General features: G+C 44.2%; 2 protein-coding genes across 4 annotated transcripts in view; one reads left to right on the forward strand and one right to left on the reverse strand.

The window, feature by feature from the left end:
• WTAP (WT1 associated protein) overlaps positions 1-6,505 on the reverse strand; it is a 28,330-nt gene extending 21,825 nt beyond the window's left edge. For 2 of the 3 annotated variants that reach the window (XM_075088028.1, XM_075088029.1), the window contains exons 1-3: positions 6,214-6,505; positions 2,360-2,397; positions 2,210-2,265 (exon numbers count right to left, since the gene is read on the reverse strand). In XM_075088028.1, coding sequence (XP_074944129.1) covers positions 2,210-2,265; positions 2,360-2,389 — 86 coding nt within the window. In that variant the 5' untranslated portion in view covers positions 2,390-2,397; positions 6,214-6,505. The remainder of the gene's footprint in view (positions 1-2,209; positions 2,266-2,359; positions 2,398-6,213) is intronic. The other variant, XR_012659692.1, reaches the window with a different exon arrangement.
• A 9,171-nt stretch (positions 6,506-15,676) lies between these two features.
• Positions 15,677-24,473, forward strand: ACAT2 (acetyl-CoA acetyltransferase 2). Its single transcript, XM_075088030.1, has 9 exons — positions 15,677-15,851; positions 15,981-16,115; positions 17,367-17,548; positions 18,437-18,554; positions 19,317-19,460; positions 20,451-20,573; positions 21,339-21,493; positions 23,499-23,609; positions 24,238-24,473. The coding sequence occupies exons 1-9, from the start codon at positions 15,803-15,805 to the stop codon at positions 24,403-24,405; spliced, it is 1,185 nt and encodes a 394-aa protein (XP_074944131.1). The 5' UTR covers positions 15,677-15,802; the 3' UTR covers positions 24,406-24,473.
• Positions 24,474-24,557: the final 84 nt, after the last annotated feature.

A 24,557-nucleotide genomic window follows, 5' to 3' on the forward strand; every position in this document is an offset into this window, starting at 1 on the left:
CAGACTAATCACTAGGCTAAATGATCAGGGCAATACTGATCAGGTTTTTAGCTACGATCCAAAGGGTGCTTTGTTACCACGGTCCTGGATCTTCTTTCTTCACAGAAGCTCCTACACAGTCAAGCTAAGTAGCTACTGCACTAAAAAGGGAAGGAGAAAGATGAAGGAGATGAGTCCACAGCAACAAGTAGTAAGACAAGCAGAAATTCCCAAAAGGCTGGACTGAATGGCTTCTTGTTGATCCTGCTCACTTCTAGTCAACGGAAGTTAAAATGAACAAACCTAATGTATTTCGTGGAGAAGAACAGTGAAATTGGGATTCATGGCACATGAACTGACAAAAAGAGATTAGTATTTTCTATATATGTACTTTATCAGTGCAATTTTAGTTATGATGATGCATTACCTAAAAGAACCTAAAGCAAATAACATATGCCTGTATCTTAAAAAGCACTGTCCCACCAAAGCATGACCAAAAACATGCATTCTAAATCTTAAGACAATCCAGTAGTGGTCAACACGTTTTTCTATGTCTGAATGTAGTAGAGATGCCGTTGATTAAAACATGACTATACATATAGGAGTGTTATATTTTATTCCAACCTACAAATGAAGCAACAGTTACTGTACTAATTGCTAGTTTTACATGAAATCGCAATTAAAGGTGAACTAACTATAAATCCATTAAATATGCACCCCATTCAAGGAAAAAAGCAGCATTTGTTGGACTGCTTAATGCAAACAAATAATATGGACATGGCCCAAACAGCATTTAAGTTTCCACTTCTGGGTATAATGGACAGTTATTCTCCTTAAATTCAGCAAGTGGCCTTTTTGAGAGAAGTAGTTGCTTTCTGTGCACTAAGAAGAGAATTTGATAGCAACACAGCTGTCATTAGCAATTCCCTCCTGTCTCTTCATTAATACAGTTTAGCTGCTGACATATATTTACCTCCTTGGGTGTATTCCACCACATTCTCACTTGAATATATACCAGGAAAGGACCTCTTCTACGGTAGAAACTAATCTTACTGCAATTGGAAGCATTTTTTTTTTTGTTTTTCACATCATCAGTCTGAAAGCAAGATGCACAGAATCTATGCTTGGGTACTCTGACAGATTTTATAGGTGCAAGTAAGGGCACAGCTTTGCAGACTTGGGAGTTTGCTATTCGCAGGGATAGTCTTGAGTATGGAAACTTTTATGAAGAGATTCACAAGGCCTAAACCACTTAACATCAAAGCAGCTTGTTTTCCTACTGTTTGAATACGTTTTCCTTTACTACCCAAAAGACTAGATAATCAAAGGAAGCCAGAAACCATTTTTAACCATATGGAGCCACAGTCTGTTGACTCCCCTGGAAAGAACTGTCACCCCGGAAGTAGCCGGCAGTATAGTTTGCCCAGCAGAGGGAATAGCCGATCACACACATTAAGCATTGCACTTGTGCCCTCATGTTTCTGCACAGTTTAGTTTTTGTTCTATGAAATAGCAATATTGAACTTGAGACAGCCTAATAACATTAATAACTTACAGTGTCCAAAAACCCAGGAGCTAAAGTTTACCAAAATGCACACACAAACTACTTGAGCAGTTAAAAAGATGACCCACAGATGCCTAATTTAGAAATCAGGAAAGTCAGGTATGTGGGGACAAGTGGCTTGGTCAGTTTCTTTAAGCAGGTGGTCTGTGTGACAGGATTGCCTGGTATTTTTTCCATGGTGACACTTAACTTTCTAAAAAGTGAAAAAGGCCAGGCTCCTCTTCATGCAAGTTCTAGGCAATGAAAACTTCATTTTAACATTTTACTGTTAAGAACTGAACATAAGACGACTGCATAGACTAAGAGAACCTAAAACTTACTGTAGGAGTAAGGAGTTGACATTCTTCTGATGTTTAAAAAGAACTTTCTATCTAGCAAGGAATACAAGCAACCATATCTTCTAAAGTTACAAGCAAAGAAAAAACTCCTAACTCATGTATTACAAAATATTGTTCAGGATTTTATCTCTTTGGAAAAAGTGTTTCCCCCAGAACTATATACAGAAGAATTTGAGACAAGCTGAGGACTTAACAAGAGATATACCATTGAAAGGATAAAATAGTTTTGCAGAACAAGGGAGCTAAAAACAATGGAAGAGGGAGGTCACACATCTTCCAGTGGAAGTTCACTAAAATGTAAGGATGGAAAAACTGCTTTTTACTTTACCTTAGGATGAGCTCATCTCTAGGCAAAACCTTAAAATCTGCTTCACTAAGGCGAACCTATGGAGCAAAAGGAAAAGCACAACTTATCAAGCTGTCATGATTACCTGGGGCAGGGGGGCAGATGGGAAGTCACAAGTATTTTTAAACATACCTTCTTTGGGAGAGGTTCTTCATTCGTCATTGTGAACTCTGAAGGAGGAGGGGAAAAAAAAAGTTTTATTTAGTGTAGTTACTAGTGTACATGAAACACTGAACAAGTCAGAAACTTGTACTTCGAGCCTTATTTTTTTAAGATTTGCTATATGAGACTACCAAAATATTGGTTCCACACAATGCAGAGTCAGAGTACAAAACAACACTATAACAAGTTTGCTGCTATAATCCAGATACAAAGTCAACCAATGCATTTTTTCTGAAAGTTAACCAAAACTTTTAGATGTCCAAAAAGCCTATCATCAGTAATCAATTCTTCCTATTTCACCAAGCAAAACCACCAAACTCTGTCCGTATTTGTTTAGACCAAACTGATACTCCGTATGTGCTTATATCTATTTAATGTTGTATTTTACAAGGTTGAAGGTAATCAGGGTCTGAGGAAAGCACTTTATGCTACTAGTGCAGTATCTCTTTGGAATAAAAGTAAATCAGTTGTGAACATTACTGCTAATATTTGTCTTGCGTCAAAATAACACATTCTTCCAAGTACTTACTGTCTTATTTTAAGATTCTGATAAACAGGAAGCATTAAGCAGTTATTTTAAAACCTTTGTGAATATTTTTAGGAAAAGATGTCAAGTAAATGGCTTGGATACAGTGTCAAATTCAATTCCTCTTGTGTGTATATAGCATAATAGGATTGTACTGTGCTATGTTAAATATTCACACTTCCTTGAGTTACAAGACACACTTCCTTACCTCAGAAGGTTATTACATAGTATTTTCTACAACTATTCTATTAAAAATACTGAGTCCACTAAGATTATAAGCATACAAGTAATAATGAATGCAGGATTTGATAGAGGCACATATCTTTGCAATTTGCTTTCCAACAAAAAAGTTGCATATAATATTAAAATTCAACAAGCTTGTAAAGCTGCTGCAATGCATGTATACCCAGGAAACCATGTGTCAGCTCCTTGGTTGTGAACACTTAGCTTCACAAAAACAATGCTCTTTTAACTAAAGAGTATTTTATTTTCTAAAAAACACTTTTACAAACTACCTTAGGTATTTTCACAGTGACACCCAATGAACCAATTTAACTTTTCCAAATCCTAAGACAAAGAAATCCTAAAATTAGTGGTCAATAAGAAAGAAATACATGCCAAATAAAGTAGAGCATCTTCAACCTACACTAACCATTGACAGATAACACAGCACTCTACCAAACAAGCCCCTGGTTAAAAAATAAAAAACAAAAAGAACCCCAACCACCACCAAAACTCCCCCCCCAAAAACCAAACCAAACAAAACATCCCACACACAAAACAAGTTCCAAGCCTTTCATAAAATGAAAGCTGACATTGAATACCAGAGAAAGGTTTCAAAAAACATTCAGTAGAAGCATCTCACCAATGAATGGCAGCTTCCTGTTTCTAGTCTTAGTAACACACAGATACTTAAGCGCTTCCCTAGCCTAAGAAGTCCCCCACCTTCCCTCTCACACACAGGAAGTCACTGAAGCATTTTACCTGGATGCAGCTCCTTATTTGGGACTGTTTTACCGAAAACATACCTTAAATATACTCAAGCAGAAGAGGCTATCAAGACAAACTGCCGGTTCCCAACTCAAGTCATCCTAAATAATGCAGAATAACTTTTGCAATCACAGGGGGAATGCTTGTGACCCCTGTACTTAGGTTGCCTACCTCTCCCACTATAAACTTTCCTGAAGATTTTTAGAATCTTTAACTACTCCAGTGTTTGGAAATAGTCTTGAAGATCTCAGCAAGATTTAAGTCCTTGACAGAGAGAGAGATGCTCTTCAGATGTCCCACAGAACTACAGCTAACACCCATTAAATTGTGCAGATGATATCAGGTCATTATTTGTGGGTTCCTCAGAAAAGTACCATAAGCATCAGACACCAAAAAAGGTGAGCTGCCCCAAACACTTGGCCTGTGAACCCTGCAGCAACACTTGACTGCTGCCACAATCATGGCTGAAAGAAATCAAAGGCTGTTGCTCCATCTAAGGGTAGTCTACCTCGTATCTCCAGACCTCACACAAGGTTCCAGCATCCAGTTCTCTACAGGAGCACCAGCCTAGGCTACTCTAACCTCTTCACCCAGCACACCACCATTTACAAAGCCATCTCTTGCTTTCAGATGAGTACAAAAGTGCTGAAGACTGAGGTTACAGGCCATCGCATTACACAAGTTCCCGTCTTACTGCAACCTATTATCACTTGTAGTGATAGAACTATACACTAAAAATCCTACGCTAGCTAAAAACATTCTACAGGTTATGTTGGAAAAACTACGTTGATCCCATCTACAGAAAAACACCAGCACTCTTTCTATATTTGTGAACTGAACTTCACTTCACTACTCCCATGCAACAGCTTTTTTGGCACCTATAGTAACTTACCAAAAGCTTGGAAATTTATTACTGCTATATATTTCTACCAATGCACTCAGTGGTTTTTAGAAACATTGTGAGCATCAGGCTGACTACATCAGTTGTCACAGTGATTTGCCTTAGCTTTCTGTTCATTAACAGATGAATTTGTATGCTACAGATAATTGCAACTGAAATGGTCATTCTTTGAATTTAATACAGTAACTTTTCAAGTACTGTGCAGCAAGGGGTGCTTCTCATTACCTGGCTCACCTCTAAAGGACATGATGATCTCTCTCCTGTGAAGATCAGAAATATTTTGCAAGAGCACAATGAAGTGCTATTTTCTACAATAGAAAGAATCAGTGGAAACAGTCTTCCCTTATAACTGACTGGAATTAATACGATGGTATTTTGTGATTTATATGATGAACACCTTAACTGAACTATTCCAACTAAGCACTTTCATGTTTTGGGGAAGTGATGGCTGCTCCATGCCACCCCCTTCTGTGTATCTGCTCCTAGCAATGAACAATATAAAACCGTATTCCATACTTAAAATAACGTTGCCATGAGCACTGAAGGAATTTTTATGTAATCTATCCATGTTTTAAGCTTTTATGGCACTTTTAATAGGAAGAGCTGAAGTGAGGAAAGTGCATTTTAATTTGGGGAACTCCAGTAGTCTGTACACCTTTTTACCACAATGTTTTGAAAACACGGGATTTTAAAAAAAACTAAGAAATAGAGTCATTAAGTAACATGAGGTATGCTGCTTTACTAGTTACACCTGAAGTAAGGCCAGTTATTTTAACGATATGAAAAAGAGCCGTGGGGAAAACCCCGCCATAGGCTCCAGACTCCCGAAATATGAAAAAAAAAAAAAAAAGCTTCACAAACAACACTCCGAGAGGGCAGACTCCACACTTGGCTCAGCAGCCACGCTCTGAGACCGTCTCCCGCGCCCACCTGCCGCCCGGCCCCGCCTCCTGCGCGGAGCCCCCGCCGTTGCGGGCCCGGCGGAGCTGCCGGCCGGACGCCCCGCCGCCTGACAGACCCCGCCGCCGTCGCCGCCCCCGCCCCGCCCTCGCTCGTCTTCAAGGAGTGAAGAGAGAAACGCGTCTCCCGCGCCCCAGGGGGGCGGCGGCGGCCGCCGTGCCCGGGCGTGGCGGGTGCCGAAGGCCGGGGGAGGAGGATCCCAGCGGAGCTGCCGGGCCGGGCTCGGGACCTCGCACAAAATGGCTCTAAGTGCTTCCGCTCCTCCCCCCCCCCCCCCGAGGTGAGGGACGAAGCCGCCACCACCGCCTGGGCTTGGCGGCCCGGGACCGCGAGATACCCGGTCCCTCCCACCGGCCCCGCTACCTCCCGCCGGGGGGGAAAGCAGCGGTAGGGGGGAAGGGGGTGGGGGTCTCAGCGGTGGGGAGGAGCGCTGGCGTGGCCACTCACCTCCCGCCCGCGGTGCGGAGGCCTCGCTCTCCCAGCACGCTAGTTGCCTGGGCCGCACCCGTCACATCGAGGGCGAAACGCCGCCGCTGCCACCACCACTCAGGCTCGCCGCCACCTCCGCTCCCGCGAGCAGCTGTAGGGGCAACGCCGCTCCGCAGCCGCTGCCGGGGCCGCCGCCGCTGCCTTCCCCCGCCCGGCCTCTTTTCGCGCGTCGCTCCCGCCTGCTCTTTATTTGCGGATTCTCTGCGCTACAAAATGGCGCCCAAGGAGGAAATGAGCGCCCGGCCGCTCCGCCCACGGGCCGTCCCCCGCGGGAGGGGCGGGGGCTGTGCGCGCAGTCGGCGGGAGCCGCCGCAGTGGCGCGGCGCGGTGCGGTGCGGTGAGAGTGGGGGGCCATGGGATCGGGACCGTGGCCCGCATGTGGGGCTGCCTCGGGGGAGTTGCCCCCCCCGTCTCCCCCGGTGGATGGCGGTGTTGGGGTACCCCTGCCTTGCTGGTGTGCCGGTTTCCTCGGGGTGATTTGAACGTTTGATTTAAAGCCTGTCAGTTAAACACAGGGGTGGGGCGTGGGAGCTCACGGCGGGCGGCCCGTGGCGGGGCACCCTGAAGCGGGCGGAAGGATACAGGCGCCGGTCCCGCCGGCCTACCGGAAAACCGCTTCGCGCCTCCTCGGAAGGCTGAGGGGAACGATGGCACCTCCAGAAAGGAGAATTGCGCGTTGCCGTTAATAAGGTGCAAGATGGGCGCCGGGTTTCCCAGCCTGGCTCCTGGGGCTTGCTGCCCGCCTGCCTGGTCGGGGAACGATCATTTTCAGTCAGTTAAACCGAGCTCGGCGGTATCGGTGCAAGTCGGTGTCGTCAATCGACAATGAAAGGAAAGGTAGTTATGTTCCAGCAGCTTCCAAACAAATTAAACTTCAGTTTCAGCATTTGGGGAAAAAAAAAAAAAGCATACTGTTTGCCCTTAATTGCAGCCTAGCACTGGGCTGCTACTTTAAAATATTTATCTTGATTTCTCAGGCAGTTGTTATTTGGACAAGTAAAGCCAGCAAAGTCATAATCCTTCTGTAGGCTAAATAAGTTTGTCAGCTGGGTTATGCAGGTGTAATTGATTGTCATTCAGTACAAGGCCGTTGAAGATGCTCCAGGAATCTGCTTTCTTGACTCTCTTCTGGTAGCAGAAAGAGCGTATTTGCTACAGAATAGATTCCAATGTACGTGTCCCCATATGTCTGTGTAGAATATATATAATTCACAGATTTTCAGTGAGATCTTGACACATTTTGAAACCCATGCCATGCTTCAAATGATTTCACCTGGTCCAGATGATCGGACCTTTGCCCAAAAAGGGCAAGGATTATGTGATTAGTGACCACAAGGACAGAGAGGGCTTGAATTAATTGCTTTGAACTCTTATTTTTAAATTGATAAAGATATGCTGTGATTACTGTTCTGGGTTTCCTGCTCCTTCCTCTGTTTTGTTTTTGAAAATACCTTGCAGTTATTTATTTTAAGCTTTCAAGATACTAATTTACAGATGAAGCCACCACAGAGTAGCATGGACGAGGCGCTGAAGTACCAGAGTACTCATTAATGTGGCACATTGACTTGATTTCTTCATGCACAACTGCAAAAATTAAAATTGCTTATAAGCCAGGTAGGACAAGAAGTGGAAACTTTTTCCATATAAAAGGGATGCAGAGCTGTACTTAAGGCTGTTCTATTTCTATTCTCTGTGTAAATTGCATAACATTTTCTGTATATAAGTGGCGATTTGAACACAAAATTTCCCAATATTTTCCTGGAGTTTGGCTATTCTTTATTCTGCTCAGAAACCAGGCCTCCCTTGTGTCTTCTTAATAATACAGATAAAGGTCTAGCTCAGATACACCGGAAGGTGCAGGACCTTAAACCTCGAACTGGTGCTTGTTGTTTGTTTCATGAGCATGTAGAAAATATTCCTGTATTTTCTTATCCCTTGTCAGCACTTAGTTATTAAAAACTTACCTCTACAAGCATAGATTACATTTGTGGGAAACATACTAGGCAAGCAAGAGGCAGGCAGCCAGAGACATCTAGAGGTAAAAGGAATCAGTCAGCAGAGCTTTATATTCTGGCATACCTTATCTCTGTCCCTTCAAATTAATGTGGGTATTATCAGCCTACACTTACAATTTTTGCCTGAGAAGATAAGAGCAGCAATTTGTTAACCGGTCCTCTGATACTTTCGGGAAGAGGACATTTAACCGAAATAATCTTCTATTCTCTTTGCACGTCACCTGACGCAATGAAAGCTAACCTGGGATTTTTTGGTGCTACTGGAATAAACATGTTGACACCTGCATTGGGTTGTGTTTACGGCATAACGGGACTAAATTTGCTTTTCACATAGTGCTAGCGTAACCCTCAGCAGCATCGTTTGTCTTCAGATGAGAAGACATGTAACGATCTGTCCAAGCACCAACAAAAAAGGTAAATTCATATGTTCATTCATCTATAATGATAAGATGAAATAGGAACCAGGTTATGAATGCATGGGCAGTACAGCTTGCTGTAATTAGACACAAGAAATAAATATGTTTGAGGTGAAAATAACCACTGCACTTTCATGAAGTATACTGTGTTTGTATCTTTGTTTAAGACACCATGTGAGTTGTATGGTAAAATTATTGAAGACTCTCTTCTATTCTCATGAAAAATTTTATGGAAAAGTTGATTTTAAAAAGAGGAGGAATGTCGTGACAAGACTGTCATTTGGCGTTCGAGTAAACCCCCAGCACTCCAACACTGCTGCCCATGCTCTTCCTGCCGCTGCTTTCACGCCCAGGGCCTGCTCAGGGGATATTAATGGAAACAGTTCTCATTTTTGTTCTAAATCTGTTCATGTTGTCTCATCCAGTTTTAGGTTCCTTGGATGATAGTGTGTCGTTCATTAACTTAATTATCTCTTGACTGGAAGGCCTGTAACCTTTTTTACCTGCTCAGTTCTGGGTTTCCTTTTCTTCCCTTGGTTTGAGATGGAAGCCAGCTGGAACAACATGAACAGTAAGACACTCCTAAACTTAGACGGATGCTGTTTGTCACCTTTTTTTGGGGACGGTTTTTTTCCCCCCATTTTTCTGTTGGCAGTCTATCACATCTGTGCAGGGGGAGTGCTGCAGGGCTCCACAGTTTCCACCCTGGGACTGTGAGGACTGTTTCCCTTCCTTTTCATGACTGAACAGCGAGAGGTGGGTGAAACACCACAGCAAGGGAAACGCAGGCTTTAAGGAAAACTATTTACTAGTATAACAGACTCATAACAGTATGCAGGTCAGGAAAGCTAGGAAATGGGAAAGAAGTGAGATAAAGCATTGTTCAGAGCAAAAAAAAAGTTTGGAGTACTGTTACATATATTTCTTAGCATTTTAAAGGACGCTAAAATATCAGGAACTAAAGAAAGGCTAATCAGCTCTTGCAAAGGTTGTCCTTGAGTTGTCAGGATATGAGATGGAGGAAGGCAAAACCGCAGGACATCTGCTGGAGCAGAGTGTGAGCTGTTGGGGTTACTAGAAAAAAATGCTGTGGCCTACAGGTGTGTGGGGAAGATAAAATGTATGGATTGCTGCACTGTGGAGAAAGTGATACTAGGTAAAGACCTGGGCAGCAAAAAGCCTAAATTTGACATCCGTGAGCTCTCACTCCCTTACAGAAGCTTCCTGAACGCTAGGCTGCAGGCTTAATGCTGTCTTTATATGCCCTGATAAGACGTTTTTAAGGATCTTACAGAATTGTCACATATATTTTCTTTCATTTTTAAAGCAAGAAGCAATTAGAACTTCTTCAGAAAGCTCTGATAATGACTTCTCTTTTAATTACCAGTAATTTTTTATGATTTTTTTATATATATAAGGCTCCATGAAAGCATATAAAATCAACAGCATGGCAATGGTCAACTCCACAGAGCCAGTTTGTTTTGTAACTTTCGTCTCGAAGACGGCAGCACTTGCGATGCTACCACACACCTGTGAATTGGTGTGCACAACACAGCCATCAAGAGTTTTGCTCCAGTTAGGGGCTGACCACAGTGGTGAGTGAATTCCAGGGCCTCACCTGGAGGCATCCCCGGACTGACAATCAATTAAGATACAATAACAGCCAAATGGTGACTTGAGTTAAATTCAGTTTTGGGATGCTTACTAAATACTGCAAGCTTGCATTTGAAGTACACATGTGCATATAGTTGCTAAGGATATAAACCCAGGTATTCACAATACCTTTTTTTAAGCCATAGAAAGGCCATGATTGTTGTAATAATGGAAAGGTTTTTCTGTCTGAGGGGAAGAGCATTTGTTCTTAAACACTGATTAGATTGTGAGCTTTCCCTGACAAAAATAGATTCAAGGAAAACACAGATTGCTCTTAACACAGCCAAGAACACTTGATTTCCAAGGACCCGATCAGAAGGTTGGAGTGTAAGGTTGAGGATTTTTAGAATACTCATCCTCACAGGGAAAAAAGTTTGTTCTCTGAGGCATACCTTACGTGCTGAACTTATCTGTGGACAACTGAGCATCAGTCCAGTGGTAAGAAAACCTGGAAAAATAAAGAATTGTCTTGCTAGACCTGAGAAAGGTATTAAATGTGCTCACTAAGCCTGAGTGCCCTATATATCACAGAATCCCAGGTTGGAAGGGACCTCAGGGATCTTCTAGTCCAACCTTTCCAGGAAAAGCACATTCTAGACAAGATGGCCCAGCACCCTGTCCAGATGACTCTTAAAGGTGTCCAATGTGGCAGAGTTCACCACTTCCCTGGGGAGATTATTCCAATGGGTGACTGTCCTCACTGTGAAAAATTTCCCTCTGGCATCCAATCGGAATCTCCCCAAGAGCAACTTGTGTCCATTCCCCCTTGTCCTCTCCATGTGACTCCTTGTAAAAAAGGAGTCTCCATCTTCTTTGTAGCTACCCCTTAAGTACTGTACATGGTGATGAGATCCCCTCTAAGCCTCCCTTTCTCAAGGCTGAACAAACCCAGCTCTCCCAGCCTATCCTCACATGGCAGCTTCCCAGTCCTTTGGTCATCTTGGTGGCCCTTCTCTGGACCCCTTCCAGCCTGTCCACATCCTTTTTGTATAGCGGGGACCAGAACTGTACCCAGTACTGCAGGTGTGGCCTGACAAGCTCTGAGTAGAGTGGGATAATGACTTCTTTATCTCTGCTGGTGATGCCCTTTTTGATGCAACCCAGCATCCTGTTGGCCTTCTTGGCTGCAGCAGCGCACTGTTCGCTCATGTCCTGAACGCAATGTCACAGTATGTGGAGGAAGGGGAAGGCTTTCTCAGACCTTACCCAAGTGAAAAAGGCTCTGTTTTTCATGATTGGTGCTTGTTGTTGAGTTTACTTGTTTTGGTAGCTGATTTAATTTTTCTAAGGAGACAAAGAAGGGTGACTGTACTCTCCTTTTGTCAAAGAGCAAAAAGCTGGCTTTTTGCTTAGACCAACCAAGGAACAATTCCTATTCCCTATCAGGAATAAAAGTAATTTCAAACACAGACAAAGCACAGAAAACCTGTATCTAAAGGGTGAATGTCTCTTAAATGCTTTCAGATGAGAACTGTGGACCCCAAAAGTATCAAGGATTTTGAGTTGTCTTACATAATTAACTGTGACAAGGTTTGACTCCTGTCTTTGAAGACACCGGTTTTAGTGTGCACTCCTGCGAAAGTAGTCGAGTGTGTTCCATGCTGCTGGAAAAGAATAAAAAAGCAAAAGAGAAATAAAGAAAAGCAGGATACTCTCATCGCTATTAGTAACAAAATTCCCAAATGTTGGCTAATTATTTGACATTACATTTAAGTATCATAAGTATCATATCCTACAGCAAAGGACCTGTTCAAAAAAATATGAAGACGGATCACTTCTGCTTCAAACCTACATCTTATCTTGCTCATGGGAACGTATTGGCATTTGCTTATTTCACTGCTGCAAGCGTTCCCACACAGCTGCAGATCAATGGAACACCAATAACTAATGTCATGTCTCCACAAGTGACCAGAGGAGCACACCTCCTCTTCGGGCTGTGTGGAGCAATGCAAGGCAACATCAGTGGGGAAGGAGAGGAGCCACATCTCCTTTCATGAGGAATCCCATGTGCATTTTTTTCTGTAAGGATCCCAACAAAGCAGATGTTAGTACTATTATTTGTGCAGAAGATTTTAGAGACTAGAGAATTTCCTATTACAGGAAAGTTGTAAAATTAAGTTGTTTTTTTTTAAATTATAGAGTGATCTATCAAGATTTATGAATTTAAAGTAATTGTTCTTTGCAAATCTTTGCCTGTAGAAGGTGTGCAGCTTAGTTTTTATCAAACTCACATCCCCAACAAAAGCATTTTTGTAAATATTCACTGACCAAGTGTCAGATTGATGATAAAAAGCAAGCGTTTCACATTTTGATAACAACACTAATCTCTGTAAAGGTTAAATGTAGAAAACACTTTTTAGCAGAAGAGTAAATTAATAAACACTGAAATGCTCTAAATTTTAGCCTATTTCGAAAAAAAACTGAGCCACCATTACCAAATAAAAATGCCAAAATATTTGCACTTCGACTATTTCACATAAGGCACAAGTCCATTTCGTTGTGTTCATAGGAAGGTAATAAATAAACTTTGCGCAACATAGCCTTACTTTTTTACTGATAGCAAGTAAGCTCTCTGTTCTGAATTGACGTCCTATTTTTTACTGACTGACTGAATTTCCCAGAGCTTAGATTTCCAAGAAATGGTAAAATGTACCAGCATAGGGCAGTAGTTTGCTATTGAGTATTATGCTGCTCATTAATTACACTGAATTTAAAAGCACATCTGGCTAGTCATGTTTAATAGGTTTTTTCTCTACATGTAAATAACTTTGATCTGTAGCATACATGTTTCATCATTATTTGCCTATGTGCAATTGCTATGTTATTTTGTTCCTTTTACATGCGTTTGGGTTTTTACGCATTTAGATCTCAATCCTGGGCACTGTTCAAGCAGAGTTAAATAGGGTACTACAAGTCTGATGAAGATACCAAGACAAAACTCATTCACCTTTGTCGTTTCAGGGTAGCCCAACATTGCAGCCTGGTCCGTCACTCGTGTGGAGTTGCAAAACAGCTCTGCTCTTTAGGACTGAGAACAAAGGTGCCGCAGGTCGGCTCACTGGGGTGAGCTGGCCTCGAGTCCCTGGGCCTGCCTCACATGCGAATGCTTTCTGTCTGTTAGTGGATTAAAGGTGAAGTGTGGTGAGGGAAGGGGGCTGAAGCCTCACTTTATGTTTTATTCAGTATTTATGGAGATATTCATAAAGCTTTAAATACACGGGCATCCTGACTGTAAGCCTTACTTCAGGTGCATTGTCTTTTTGGACTTTGCGCACCTGCTGACATTTAGTGTTAATCTGAGCTCAGCTTACATTATTGATTTTGTATTTGCATGGGTGACCTGAACGTGCAATCAGTCAAATATTACATTAAGAATGACGTATTGGTATATGGTACAGTAGATAAATTAGGTTACTTGGCGCTGCCCTCATACATCGATATTACTCATTCTCTGCTGAATTTTGAACAGATGCAGAGACTACATTGAGTCATATGGGGTTGCTCAGGAACTGTACAATATTTTTCTAAAACAATCACTCTGTATTACTTAATCAGATATTCCTGAGTTTTGCTGGTATGGTGGATCTACTAATTACTACTGACGAGTCTTTGAAAAAGGCACCGAACATGTTTTTCCTATCCAGATTTAATCTGAGGTCTTTTTTAGTGTTATCAGCTGCCCTGAGTGCACAGCATCATTAAAGAAAAGGTGTAGTGCATGCCTGTTGCCAATTAGTGCGTCCTTAGGAGGCTGGTGGATTGGTCCACGTAAGGATTTGGCTGCCCCCGGGATTTTCCAGAGATTTCCTTTCCTGAAGACATCTGAGGGGATTTTCCTCTTGCCAAAAGCTGGAAACTCCAAAGTAACTAAAGAAATCTTATGACACATGGTTCCCTCCTTTGGCCTGTTCCTTCAGTCAGACCGAGACATGTAAAAGGAGAAGCCTATTTTGGGTGTTGGAGTTACTCTGACTAGCACAGTTTAACAGAGTTAGTAGTGAAATCTAGGTGAACAGTCTAGCTTTCCATAGCTGAAGCGGGGCTTTTTTGTACCTAGTAATGCTGTAGCTTTTTATGTTGGAAAGCAAGAACAGTGACTGATAGGCGCCAGAGGAATCCAACTCAGGTATTGTGTTGCTCCTGTTGCTCAGTGTTTCCTCACAGAGGGTTCAGATACATTTTATGCATGCAGATTGAATACAGCCAAGTTCAGATTAGCCAACATGCAGAATGTGATCGCAGGTGTATTGGTGCATGCCCTGTCTTACACGTTTGTCATCTCACAGTATGTGCTTTTCTGGGACGTTGACCTTTCCCCCCCCCAAAAAAAGCCTGACCAAATTTTACTATGGTGATAAAAAATATACTCCCCCGACTTTGTTAATACTGTAGCTAAGGTAGGAGTGACAGCATGTTTTCTAACCATTTTCTGGGCCTTCAGTTACAACCTCAATGGGGTGCTTTGGCACGTCTGGTAGGCCGAGTATCTATTCTGCAAACGAGCCAGCACAAGAAGGAATAAGGACCGAAGATCTGGGCTGTGAGATAGACGAGTGACGTCAGCCCATCGATCCATTTTTGATTTTTAATGCTACTTTGTCTTACACACTTGGTTCCATCCTTTACCCTATCCCTTCTTCCCCGAATGTCTCAGTGTTGCTCCTTCCCACCTGCATTTCCCCGCAGAGAAACATTTCCGTCTGCATTTGCCTCCCCTGGGAGTAGCCCCCGCTTGCCTCCCTGTGCGGCTCAGCAGGAGCGGCTGTGCGGCCAGAGGCATAGCGCTGCCCTGCTAAAACAATAGAAGTATGTTAGGCTTCTGTTAAATTTAAAAAAAACCCAAACAAACAAAAAAACCCCGACGCGTGTTGGGTGTTGGTGATCTCTGGGCGTCAGTAGCGGCTGCCGCGCTGATCTAACAGTGATAGGGGACTTTGTAGAGTTGGATTCAAATTCTTATTCTGTTGGGGTTTTCCCTGCTCGCACGCATCCCGTGAAAGGCCACCGTGGAACAAACAAACCGCCTGTAGGCCACGACACAACGGAGCACTCCACCGGCACGCGTTACTTTGTGAAGGGGTCAGGGGAGGGCTGGCGAGACCCGGCGGAGGGGGGCCGGGGGTCGAGGGGTGCCAGCCCGGCAGTGCGCGGCCGCCCGGGCCGTACGGCTGTCCTCCTCCCGGCCCCCCGGAGGCAGATGGCGGAAGGCGCCCTCCCCCCGCCGCCACCCGCGGGCTCGGGTGGGCCGGCCTCCCTCCCGCCTCTCCCCATGGACCCGGCCGCGGATCGCCCGGGTGGGCGGGCTCTGACCCGGCTCCCGGCACCGGCCCGCCCCGCCCGGGGGCAGGCGGGGGGCGGGACGGGCAACACGCGAGGGGCGGCCCCGCCGCCGGCTCCGCTCTGGTTGCGGCCGCTGCTTTCGTTCCCGTTTCCCGCCGCCGCTCCGCGCCCGCTGCTGCCGCCATGAGCGCGGACCCCGTCGTCTTCGTCTCCGCCGCCAGGACGGCCGTCGGTGAGGGGCTGGGGCGGGCAGGCGTACCCCGGGGCCGGGCCGGGGCGGTGTGGGTGGCGGGTGCTCCCCGCCGGGGCCGGCGTCGCCCCGCGGCCGGTGCTGAGCTCTCTCTTTCCCTTCCTCCCCCAGGCTCCTTCAACGGCGGCCTGTCGGCGCTGCCGGCACACGAGCTGGGGGCCGCCGTCATCCGGGATGTGCTACGGCGGGCAGGGCTGGCCCCCGAGGAGGTGTCGGAGGTGATCCTGGGGCAGGTGCTCACCGCAGGTACCGGCCGGCGGCGGCGGCGGCTCTTCCCTCTTCCCGCGGGCGGTGCCGGGGCGGGCGCCCCCCCTCCCGCGGCCGCGCCCCTCCTTCGCCGCCCCGCTGAAGGGGCTCCGGCTTCGTGCTCGGGAGCGGCGCCCCCCGCCGTTGGGAGCGGGGTTCCCCAAGAAAGGACCCGCGTCGGGTCTCCCAAGAAGGGACTCCGGGTGGCCAAACCCGTCGCTGGGTTTTTGGGAAGGTCGTGGTGGGGGGAGAGTTTGTTTATTTTTTTTAAAATCCCCAAAGCAGCTAACAACATGCGTGAGAAAGGCAGCTTTCCTTTGTTACAGCATCCCTTCTCTCGCGTTGGTCATCTCCTCTCATAAATTTAACATCACAAGTAACGGTAACTCAGATTTGAAGAGCGAGGCCTGCATCTGTGTTTATCTGCAAGGCTGACCTGTGATGCCTGCGATGCCACTTGCTTGGAGGCAAATACTTTGATTTAATGAAAATGTGGCTGATAGGGAATTGTTTACTTTGAAGCAGTCCTGTTTTTTCCAGGGTAATGTTTAATCAGCGGAGTCACAGGGCAGGTTTATATTTTAAAGATGGAGGAAGAAAAGAAAGGAAATAAATGTTTTTGCCTTACTTAAAGCTGATCCAGACTCCTGTGTATTTTTAGCTCCCTGAATGATGTACTCTCCTTATCCATTTCTTTACATACAAAGAGCTGGCATTACTTTGGCCTGGGGAGATGCAGATGAAGAATGTTTTTTCTTTAAATATAGTGTTGCTGTTCTCTCCATCAGATTTACAACAAAGAATGGAAGCTTTCATGACTGTCCTTGCATAACTGTGCTTTTGGTCTCCATAGGGACTTTTAGGGAAGGTTGTCTGCTGGTGATACGCAGAAGATGTCAAAAAGAAATCCTTCAGCAAATAGCAATTTAAATGAGCTCTTGTCTTACATACAGCACTCTAGTGCTAATTTGAAGTTGTGGTTTTCATTTGATCTGCCATCAAAAGCAGAGTTGCCGATATTAAACTATCAGTAGCAAGTCCCTGATCTTGCAGGTATTTTATTGATCAACAGTATAAATGAGAGGTAGCTGAGCTCCTGCTTACAGATTACTGCTGGGAACTTCTCTGTCTACCAACTGAAAATAGGAGCGAGCTCTAAATTTTGGTGGGATTGAGTTACCTGTTGTGAAAAGTGACAAGGCCCACATTTGGTTTTTAAGAACAAAGGGAAAATGCTGCCTGTTCCTGCAGGTGCCGGCCAGAACCCCGTCCGGCAGGCAAGTGTTGCTGCAGGAATCCCTTACTCTGTGCCTGCCTGGAGCTGCCAGATGATCTGCGGGTCAGGCTTGAAAGCGGTATGTCTGGCTGCTCAGTCCATACTGACGGGAGACTCCAGCATCGTGGTGGCAGGAGGCATGGAAAGCATGAGTAAGGTAAAGCGAGCGATTGCACTCGCGCTGTGCGCTGTGCTGACTTAGTGGGAGCGGACAGCAATAAGTTACGTTGGAACACTGTATTTCTAGGCTAATGATCTGGAGGTGGATTGGAAGAGCAGCTTCAGTTTCTGCACTTGAGAATTAATTTACACATGCAACAATTGACTTTGGTAGCTTTGTTTAAACAAAAACAAAACAAACCAAAAGACCTAATATTGTAGCTTCTGAAAAGGTGCCATGCAAACTCACACTACATTTAAAATTCCATTTTAATTTCCGTGTAGCACTGTTGTGGTGAATGATTTGCTTGTGACAGTTGGCAATAGACAGGTTTTTTTTTTTGTTGCGAGAAGCCCAAAGAAGAAATAACTGGGGACATTGTTGTTCACCAAGCAATTTGAGCTTGGAAGGGAAGCAAAGGGCTTTCATTTCAAGGTGTTCAGCCCAAGGCCGTATTGAGGAATGGCTCTGGGCTGGTGGGCTGATCCCTAACAAGGCAGTGGCCTCTTCCGCTGGGGCTCACTAGCTGCCCACGCTGAGGGCGATGCTGGCGTTGTCTGGCAGCAGAGTGCAGTCGGGAACCACCTAGCGCAGGCTGGTAGGAGGGGGGACCCGTGGCCGTATGGCCCCAGGTACGACTCTCTCCACAGATCGAATCAAACATTTGGTGCTTGATGATCTGCTGCCAGGGAAATGCAAAGGCCAAATGGAGCATGCCAGCTGGCAGGCTCCGGACGGAGAGATGGAGCAGGCAGCTGGGGAGACTGCCGGGGTTCGGGGTAGTTACCTGCAGCTGCAAGGCAGGGGCTGTCTCTTCAGCTGCCTGGCTGTATTGTGCTCTGGAGATATAAAATATCCAACTCCTGTTGAAATACCTTCTTGCAGGCTCCTCATGTAATTCACATGCGAGCTGGGGTGAAAATGGGAGAGGCTTCCCTGCAGGACACTATAATCCTTGATGGCCTTACAGATGCTTTTTATCAGTATCATATGGGTATAACAGGTAAGTGGTAACATCCACAAAATGACATGGTTAATTGGGGAGGGGGGAAGAATTCACTGATACGAAATTTCAGAAATCTGAAGTTTCAGATAAGGTGTTTCAAGCTGTCCCTAAGTTGTAGTTGTAAAAAAGGAAGATATCTCTAATATTGAAAGTATTTTCTGCTTACCATTAAAGGTATTTTCTGCTTTGTTTGTAAAGCTACTCTTTTTTTTTCCTGACTGAGCTGATCTCACTGCGTCTCTCTTACATCTGAGCAATTTAACAAATGAAATAATCCTTGTATGTAACTGAAGCCTTCAGCAGCACGGATTTATAGTCGGGGGGAATTACGTAAAGTATACTGTGGATACACATGGTTCTGCAACTTCAGGTTATTGCATCCTGGATGGGGTAGCCAGCCAACTGCTTTCTCAGACCCTGCTTATGAAACAGACTTACTTCAGAACTGCTCCTTCCTCTGAAGCAGCTGTAGAGAGATCTGAGCACAATGGTTCAGAGAAGCAATAAACTAGAAAAGCTTGCTTGCAGTTGTATTTAACTTGATGTAAAATCTGGGAGGAGATACCGCACGGCAATTTTCACCCTCGAAAGAAAATAGAGAATTGTGAGCAAAGAAAACAAGGAAATCAGAATGAAAACTGTTCAACAAGCTTAGCCGCTTGCTACAGCAAGCGTTCCTGGCTACCTTTGTGCTTGTATTTTTACAATTCAGAATTTTAGCATTTCCTGATGGCAGTTTTCATTTTGTCCTTATTTCAGCTGAAAATGTGGCCAATCAGTGGCAAGTCAGCAGAGGGGAACAAGACCAATTTGCTGTACAGTCACAAAACAGGGCAGAGGCAGCACAGAAAGCTGGCTATTTTACAAAAGAAATTGTTCCTGTTCTTGTACCTTCTAAAAAAGGTAGGTGTGAATGGATAATGAGAGCTGATTTTAAAGAAAAATCTCTCTTCTGCTGTGATCAGTGGATGGTTTCCCAGTTATACAGCCTTTTCTGTAAGCTGTTCTGTAAGCATGTAGTGTGTTGCTCTCTTTTTCAACTTCCAGTGGTTCTTTTTTGAAATAAGAGAGAAACAGTGCAACCGTGGAATATCTAAATGTAGCTCTCTGCAAATACTACTGCTGTCTGTTTTATTGGGGATGTAATTACTACCCAAGCAAACCGCTGACTTAACACAGGCTCAGATATGGTACCAAAATCAATATTTTCATTTCGTTAGACTCCAGCTGTGCCAAACTTAAAACAGTCATGTTGATCTGCAAACCTTGCCCACCTAGTACAATACACAGTGGCAATAATTAGGGTTACCAGTTAATTAACTGGGTCAGGTTGCATATATTAGGTATGTTTCTCCTTACGTCTGTTAGGGATATAAACAGACCTATTATGGTGCTTGAGCAAAAAGTGTGTTTGTAGAGCAGTGGAATCCCCCCCAGCTCCTTGTGAGGTGGATGCAAAACCAGAATTTTCCAAAGAGAAATAAAGAATCAGTTGTTCAGCATTTGCATTGAGTAGACCCTGTGGGAAATGGTCTGGCATTAGGCCGGCTACAAATTAACAAAGGGCCTTCCTGATACCAGTTTAGGTAATAACATTTAATGACACGGGACTGCTCTTTGCAAGAAGAGGAACAGCAAGAGCAAGATCTGCTTTTGTACAACTAGGCAGTATTTTAGTTGTTTGTCTCAGAAAACCCAGCTGTCTGTCCTGCTGGAAGCAGCTGGAGGGAGCTTTAACAACTTGTACTGAGATGGAAGCTGCCTCCGACAGGATGGCTTGTTGGTTAAAAGCAGTATGGCACATATTCCCAATCAGCCTGTTTGTGCCAGTTTTCTGTTTAGGCAAGTATGCACGATTAGACCCTCCTGTGAGTGTAACGCTCTGTTTTCCAGGTCCTATAGAAGTTAAAACAGATGAACACCCTCGCCATGGGAGCAACTTGGAAACAATGGCAAAGTTAAAGCCCTGTTTCCTGACAGATGGGACTGGGACAGTAACAGCAGCTAATGCTTCAGGTTGGTCTGCCTGGCTAGAACTGAAATGGCAAAGAAGAGTAGCTGCTTGTAGCTCAAGGCGGGGTCTCTGCGAGGGGTTGGCTGCCGTGTGGCTACTGCTGAATATGTTTTGCAGAAGATGGCAATGTGTTTGACAAGACAGGTAGAACTCGAATGTAACTGTGGCGGAGGATTTCTTTACAGACCGAGTTGTCTTCTGTTTGCTTGATTTCTATGAAGTAAGAGTGTTATCGCTGATCACTAACAAGTGTTTGGACAATAACAGCAATATTTAATAGGCTGGAACAAAGAGCAACTACATCCTCTCTCTTTAAAACTAGCCCTCTAGTGGTGTCTAATACTGCAGGTCTGGACAAAGGAAAACTTAACAATTCATGTTTGAAAACATTACTGCTGTGGGACTAACTCTCCTGCCACAGGCAGCTTTCAAACTTCTTCCTTGGTCCTTATGCTGCCTCTTCCAAAGCCTATCTAATAAATCTGATGTGCTCCTTTTTCGGGTTGTGTTTCAACTCTTCTACCTGCCTCTTTCTGAATAGAAACCACAAACATGTCATGTTTACAGCAGCATAGATTTTTTTAGCCATTTTAAGTCTTTGTGTCAGAGGTCAGACTTGGCTGATCTGGAAAAAATACTGACCTAAACCAATAAAAGATCTGTAATTTTTTTGGCTTGTCTAGATTGTGAACTTACACAAGGAAAAGGTGGTACAGTAAATGCCATAAACCCCAACAAATACATAAAAGTTGTTTGTCATTCTGCAGGTATAAATGATGGAGCTGCAGCTGTAATTCTAATGAAGAAATCGGAAGCTGCTAGGAGAGGTCTTATGCCTTTGGCTCGGATTGTATCTTGGGCTCAGACAGGCATAGATCCATCTGTAATGGGAGTAGGGCCCATTTCAGCAATAAAGCAAGCTGTAAGTAATTATCTATCTATGTATATATCTATTTTAAAATTCTTGTAATTGCTTTTCATTTTCTGGCCATGTCTTGTTTTTTCTGTATTCTAAGGAAAACTTAGTAGAAAAAATAAACTAAGTCAAACAAAACTTAAAATAGCAGCAAGTATATATGATTAAGATTTCTAGTACTACCAGGCTAGTATGACTCATTGGGAAAAATAATAATAAATGTATAGGTGTATGAATGGAGTTCAGAACATAAACTAATCAGGTTTGTGAAAGACCACCTAGGTAGTCTAGGAGGCTGAAGATCATATTTCCTGGGTGTGTATGCTAACCTAATTTGGGGATGATTTGTTTCTGCCACGGTCCGGCCAGGTTCAGATCACCGCCTGATACTGAGAGAAGGGCCGGTGGGCACATCTGCATTAACAAATGTGACGGTGGCCCTTTGTGTTTCGGTTTGCCCTTCAAAAGGGTTGGAGCATGCAAATTGGACTCCTTTCAGATGAAACTAAACAAGAAGGTGCACTCCAGAACCACATCTAACGTGCTCGGACCCTCAGACTGTTATTGCCCGACTGGTGTGCTCTGTGTCCCATCTGCAGGACAAGGCTCTCAAATAAAATGCCGAGTGAGCAGCTCCTCTGGTACCACGCTGCTTGCTAATACAGACTTAGCCCGTGGCAACCCCAGCCCATCATTTGCTAAAACTGAGCATGGAAAGAGCTCTTGTACAGCTGGCAAGGAGAGATTTGCTTTAGTATTCCTTCTTAGTTTTATTTATACTGTGTAAGAGCCTTATTTTGTTCATCTCTGAACTGTCCTGGCAGTGCAGAAGCCTAACTTGAACTCGCCCAAGCTCTGTGGCTTTTAACAGGAAAATCAAGACCTGTAACGCTATTTTTCTTTTCAGATCTCAAACTGTTCTTTTAAATCAAGAATACTATAAATGTATATGCAATACACAGTTTTAGTTTAAGTTGTAGGACAGACAAACTGCATTTAACAGTACCTAGAACTTTATAGCTATTCTGAAAAAGGGCACACTGCTGCTTAATGTAAACTTTGTAATGTATGTTATCAAACACTTGTCAAACACATACACCCTCCCTGTATTATCAGTTTATCTCTTCAGAATTTCATAGTAGCACTTATAGCAAACGACTAGGCCCTGCATTTTAGTCTTGCGACAACATAGTAAGTCTCTACAAGATAAGCCTTTTCCCAGAAGGTGAATGGTTTCTATGCTGCCTCTACAACCTCTAGCAGAAAGAGGCCCTCCTCCTCGACTGTAGTCGGGGCGATGCACCAGCCTGGCTAGCTGGTTGTGAAACATCATTGCTGCAGATGATTCTGCTGATAAAGCATTGCCGTGAGAAACAAATTGAGTGGAAGTAAAAATGTAAATACACGAACCATGCCTAAGCCTGTACCCAAGCAGGCAATTGCACCACAAGTGTTTCTCAAGTGAAAACGAGAGCCAAACCATCTTCCAAAATAGCTGCCTGTGAAAAGCTTCAAGTGGCAACTTCTAACTTAAAGGCAGGAGGGACTGGATGAATTACACTTGGCAGCCATTGCTAACGGTCACTTCACTATCTCCTCTGTAAAAACCTGTATTGAGCAGAATCTCTCTAATGGAATCAGCCTTAGGTCCTGACAAACTTGCTTTTAATCTGTTAAAACCTACTTTTGAGAACAGGGCTTGTTGTATTAAGGGCACCACATATGCTTTGATTCCCGCAATTGCACCGCCACCGCTACGTGTGTAAAATTAGTCAAGATTTTTTAAGAGCAGCCAGCACGTTACAGCACATCGTACTGACTTTTGCTGACGCTGAAATTTTGTCTGTTGTCTTCAAGAATTGTGTCATGAACACTGGCTATAAAAATTAATTTCCTTCAACCTTTTACAAGTGGTGGCTTCAAATCACCCAATTTCAGGCTTCTGAAAAGCTTCCTCTGGTGCTGAGCAAAGCCTAAAAGATAAAAAAAGCCTCTGTTTTGTTTTCTCCAGATTGACAAAGCCAGCTGGACTCTGGAACAAGTTGACCTGTTTGAAATTAATGAAGCCTTTGCATCGCAATCTGTTGCAATAGCAAAAGAACTGAAAGTAAATCCAGAAAAGGTAATGAATATATTTGAGGTCATAGTTTGCCTCCTGTAATTTAAAGTTGTTCCGTTCTGTGCGCCTGGATTGTATTCCAAAGAGAGGAGAGAACCATCCTTTTGCCATCACTTTGCCGTAAGCAAAACGGATGGGAACCCCAGCGGGCATTTCCTTCCGCTGCTCTGCCGCAGGCTTGCTGTTAGCAGGCACGTGGTCTCACGGCCGAGCAGGCTGCAGCCGTGTTGCAGTGGCTGTGTATGCAGCGCTAGGTAACTGCTTCCACACACTTGTCACTAACTTCAGAATCCGAACGTGCTGCCGGGAACATATTTGCCACTGTGTTCTTCCAGCGATGGCACACAGCGCAGGTGTTACTCTCCCCTCCCTGAATTCACCTGCTATCACCTTAATTACCTTCAGAGTAAAGAAATTTATTTTACTGCAGTAAAGAAAAAGAATTACTGAAGTAAAAGAAATACTAATTGTAACAGCTGTTGTATCCATGTTCAATTTCTCCTTGAAATGGTGGTGGCAGGTTCAGGCATACTCTCGCTCAAGGACTATATCCAGTGAAATCACTCATGTTGAAACTCAGCTAAGCCAGTTAGGTCATTTAACTTGACCTTCTGTATATTTTTTTTTTTAGATTAATATCCAAGGTGGAGCTATCGCTCTGGGCCACCCTCTTGGCGCTTCTGGTTGTCGCATCCTTGTTACTCTTCTACACGCACTGGAACGAACAGGAGGAAGACGCGGGGTTGCTGCTCTCTGTATAGGAGGAGGAATGGGAATCGCCATGTGCGTTGAGAGATGAATGACTGACCAGCTAGTGCCAACTAGCTTTGAAACAGTTCACCAATAAACTTCTAATCATGAAGCTTACTTTTTTGTTTTGCCTAAAATTAAAATAAGGTTACTCTATTACGTTTTGCCACTCGCTCAGTGCTGTGACACCAAGATTAGCGG

The sequence above is a fragment of the Phalacrocorax aristotelis genome, chromosome 3, assembly GCF_949628215.1.
Source record: "Phalacrocorax aristotelis chromosome 3, bGulAri2.1, whole genome shotgun sequence".
Classification (NCBI taxonomy): Eukaryota; Metazoa; Chordata; class Aves; order Suliformes; family Phalacrocoracidae; genus Phalacrocorax; species Phalacrocorax aristotelis.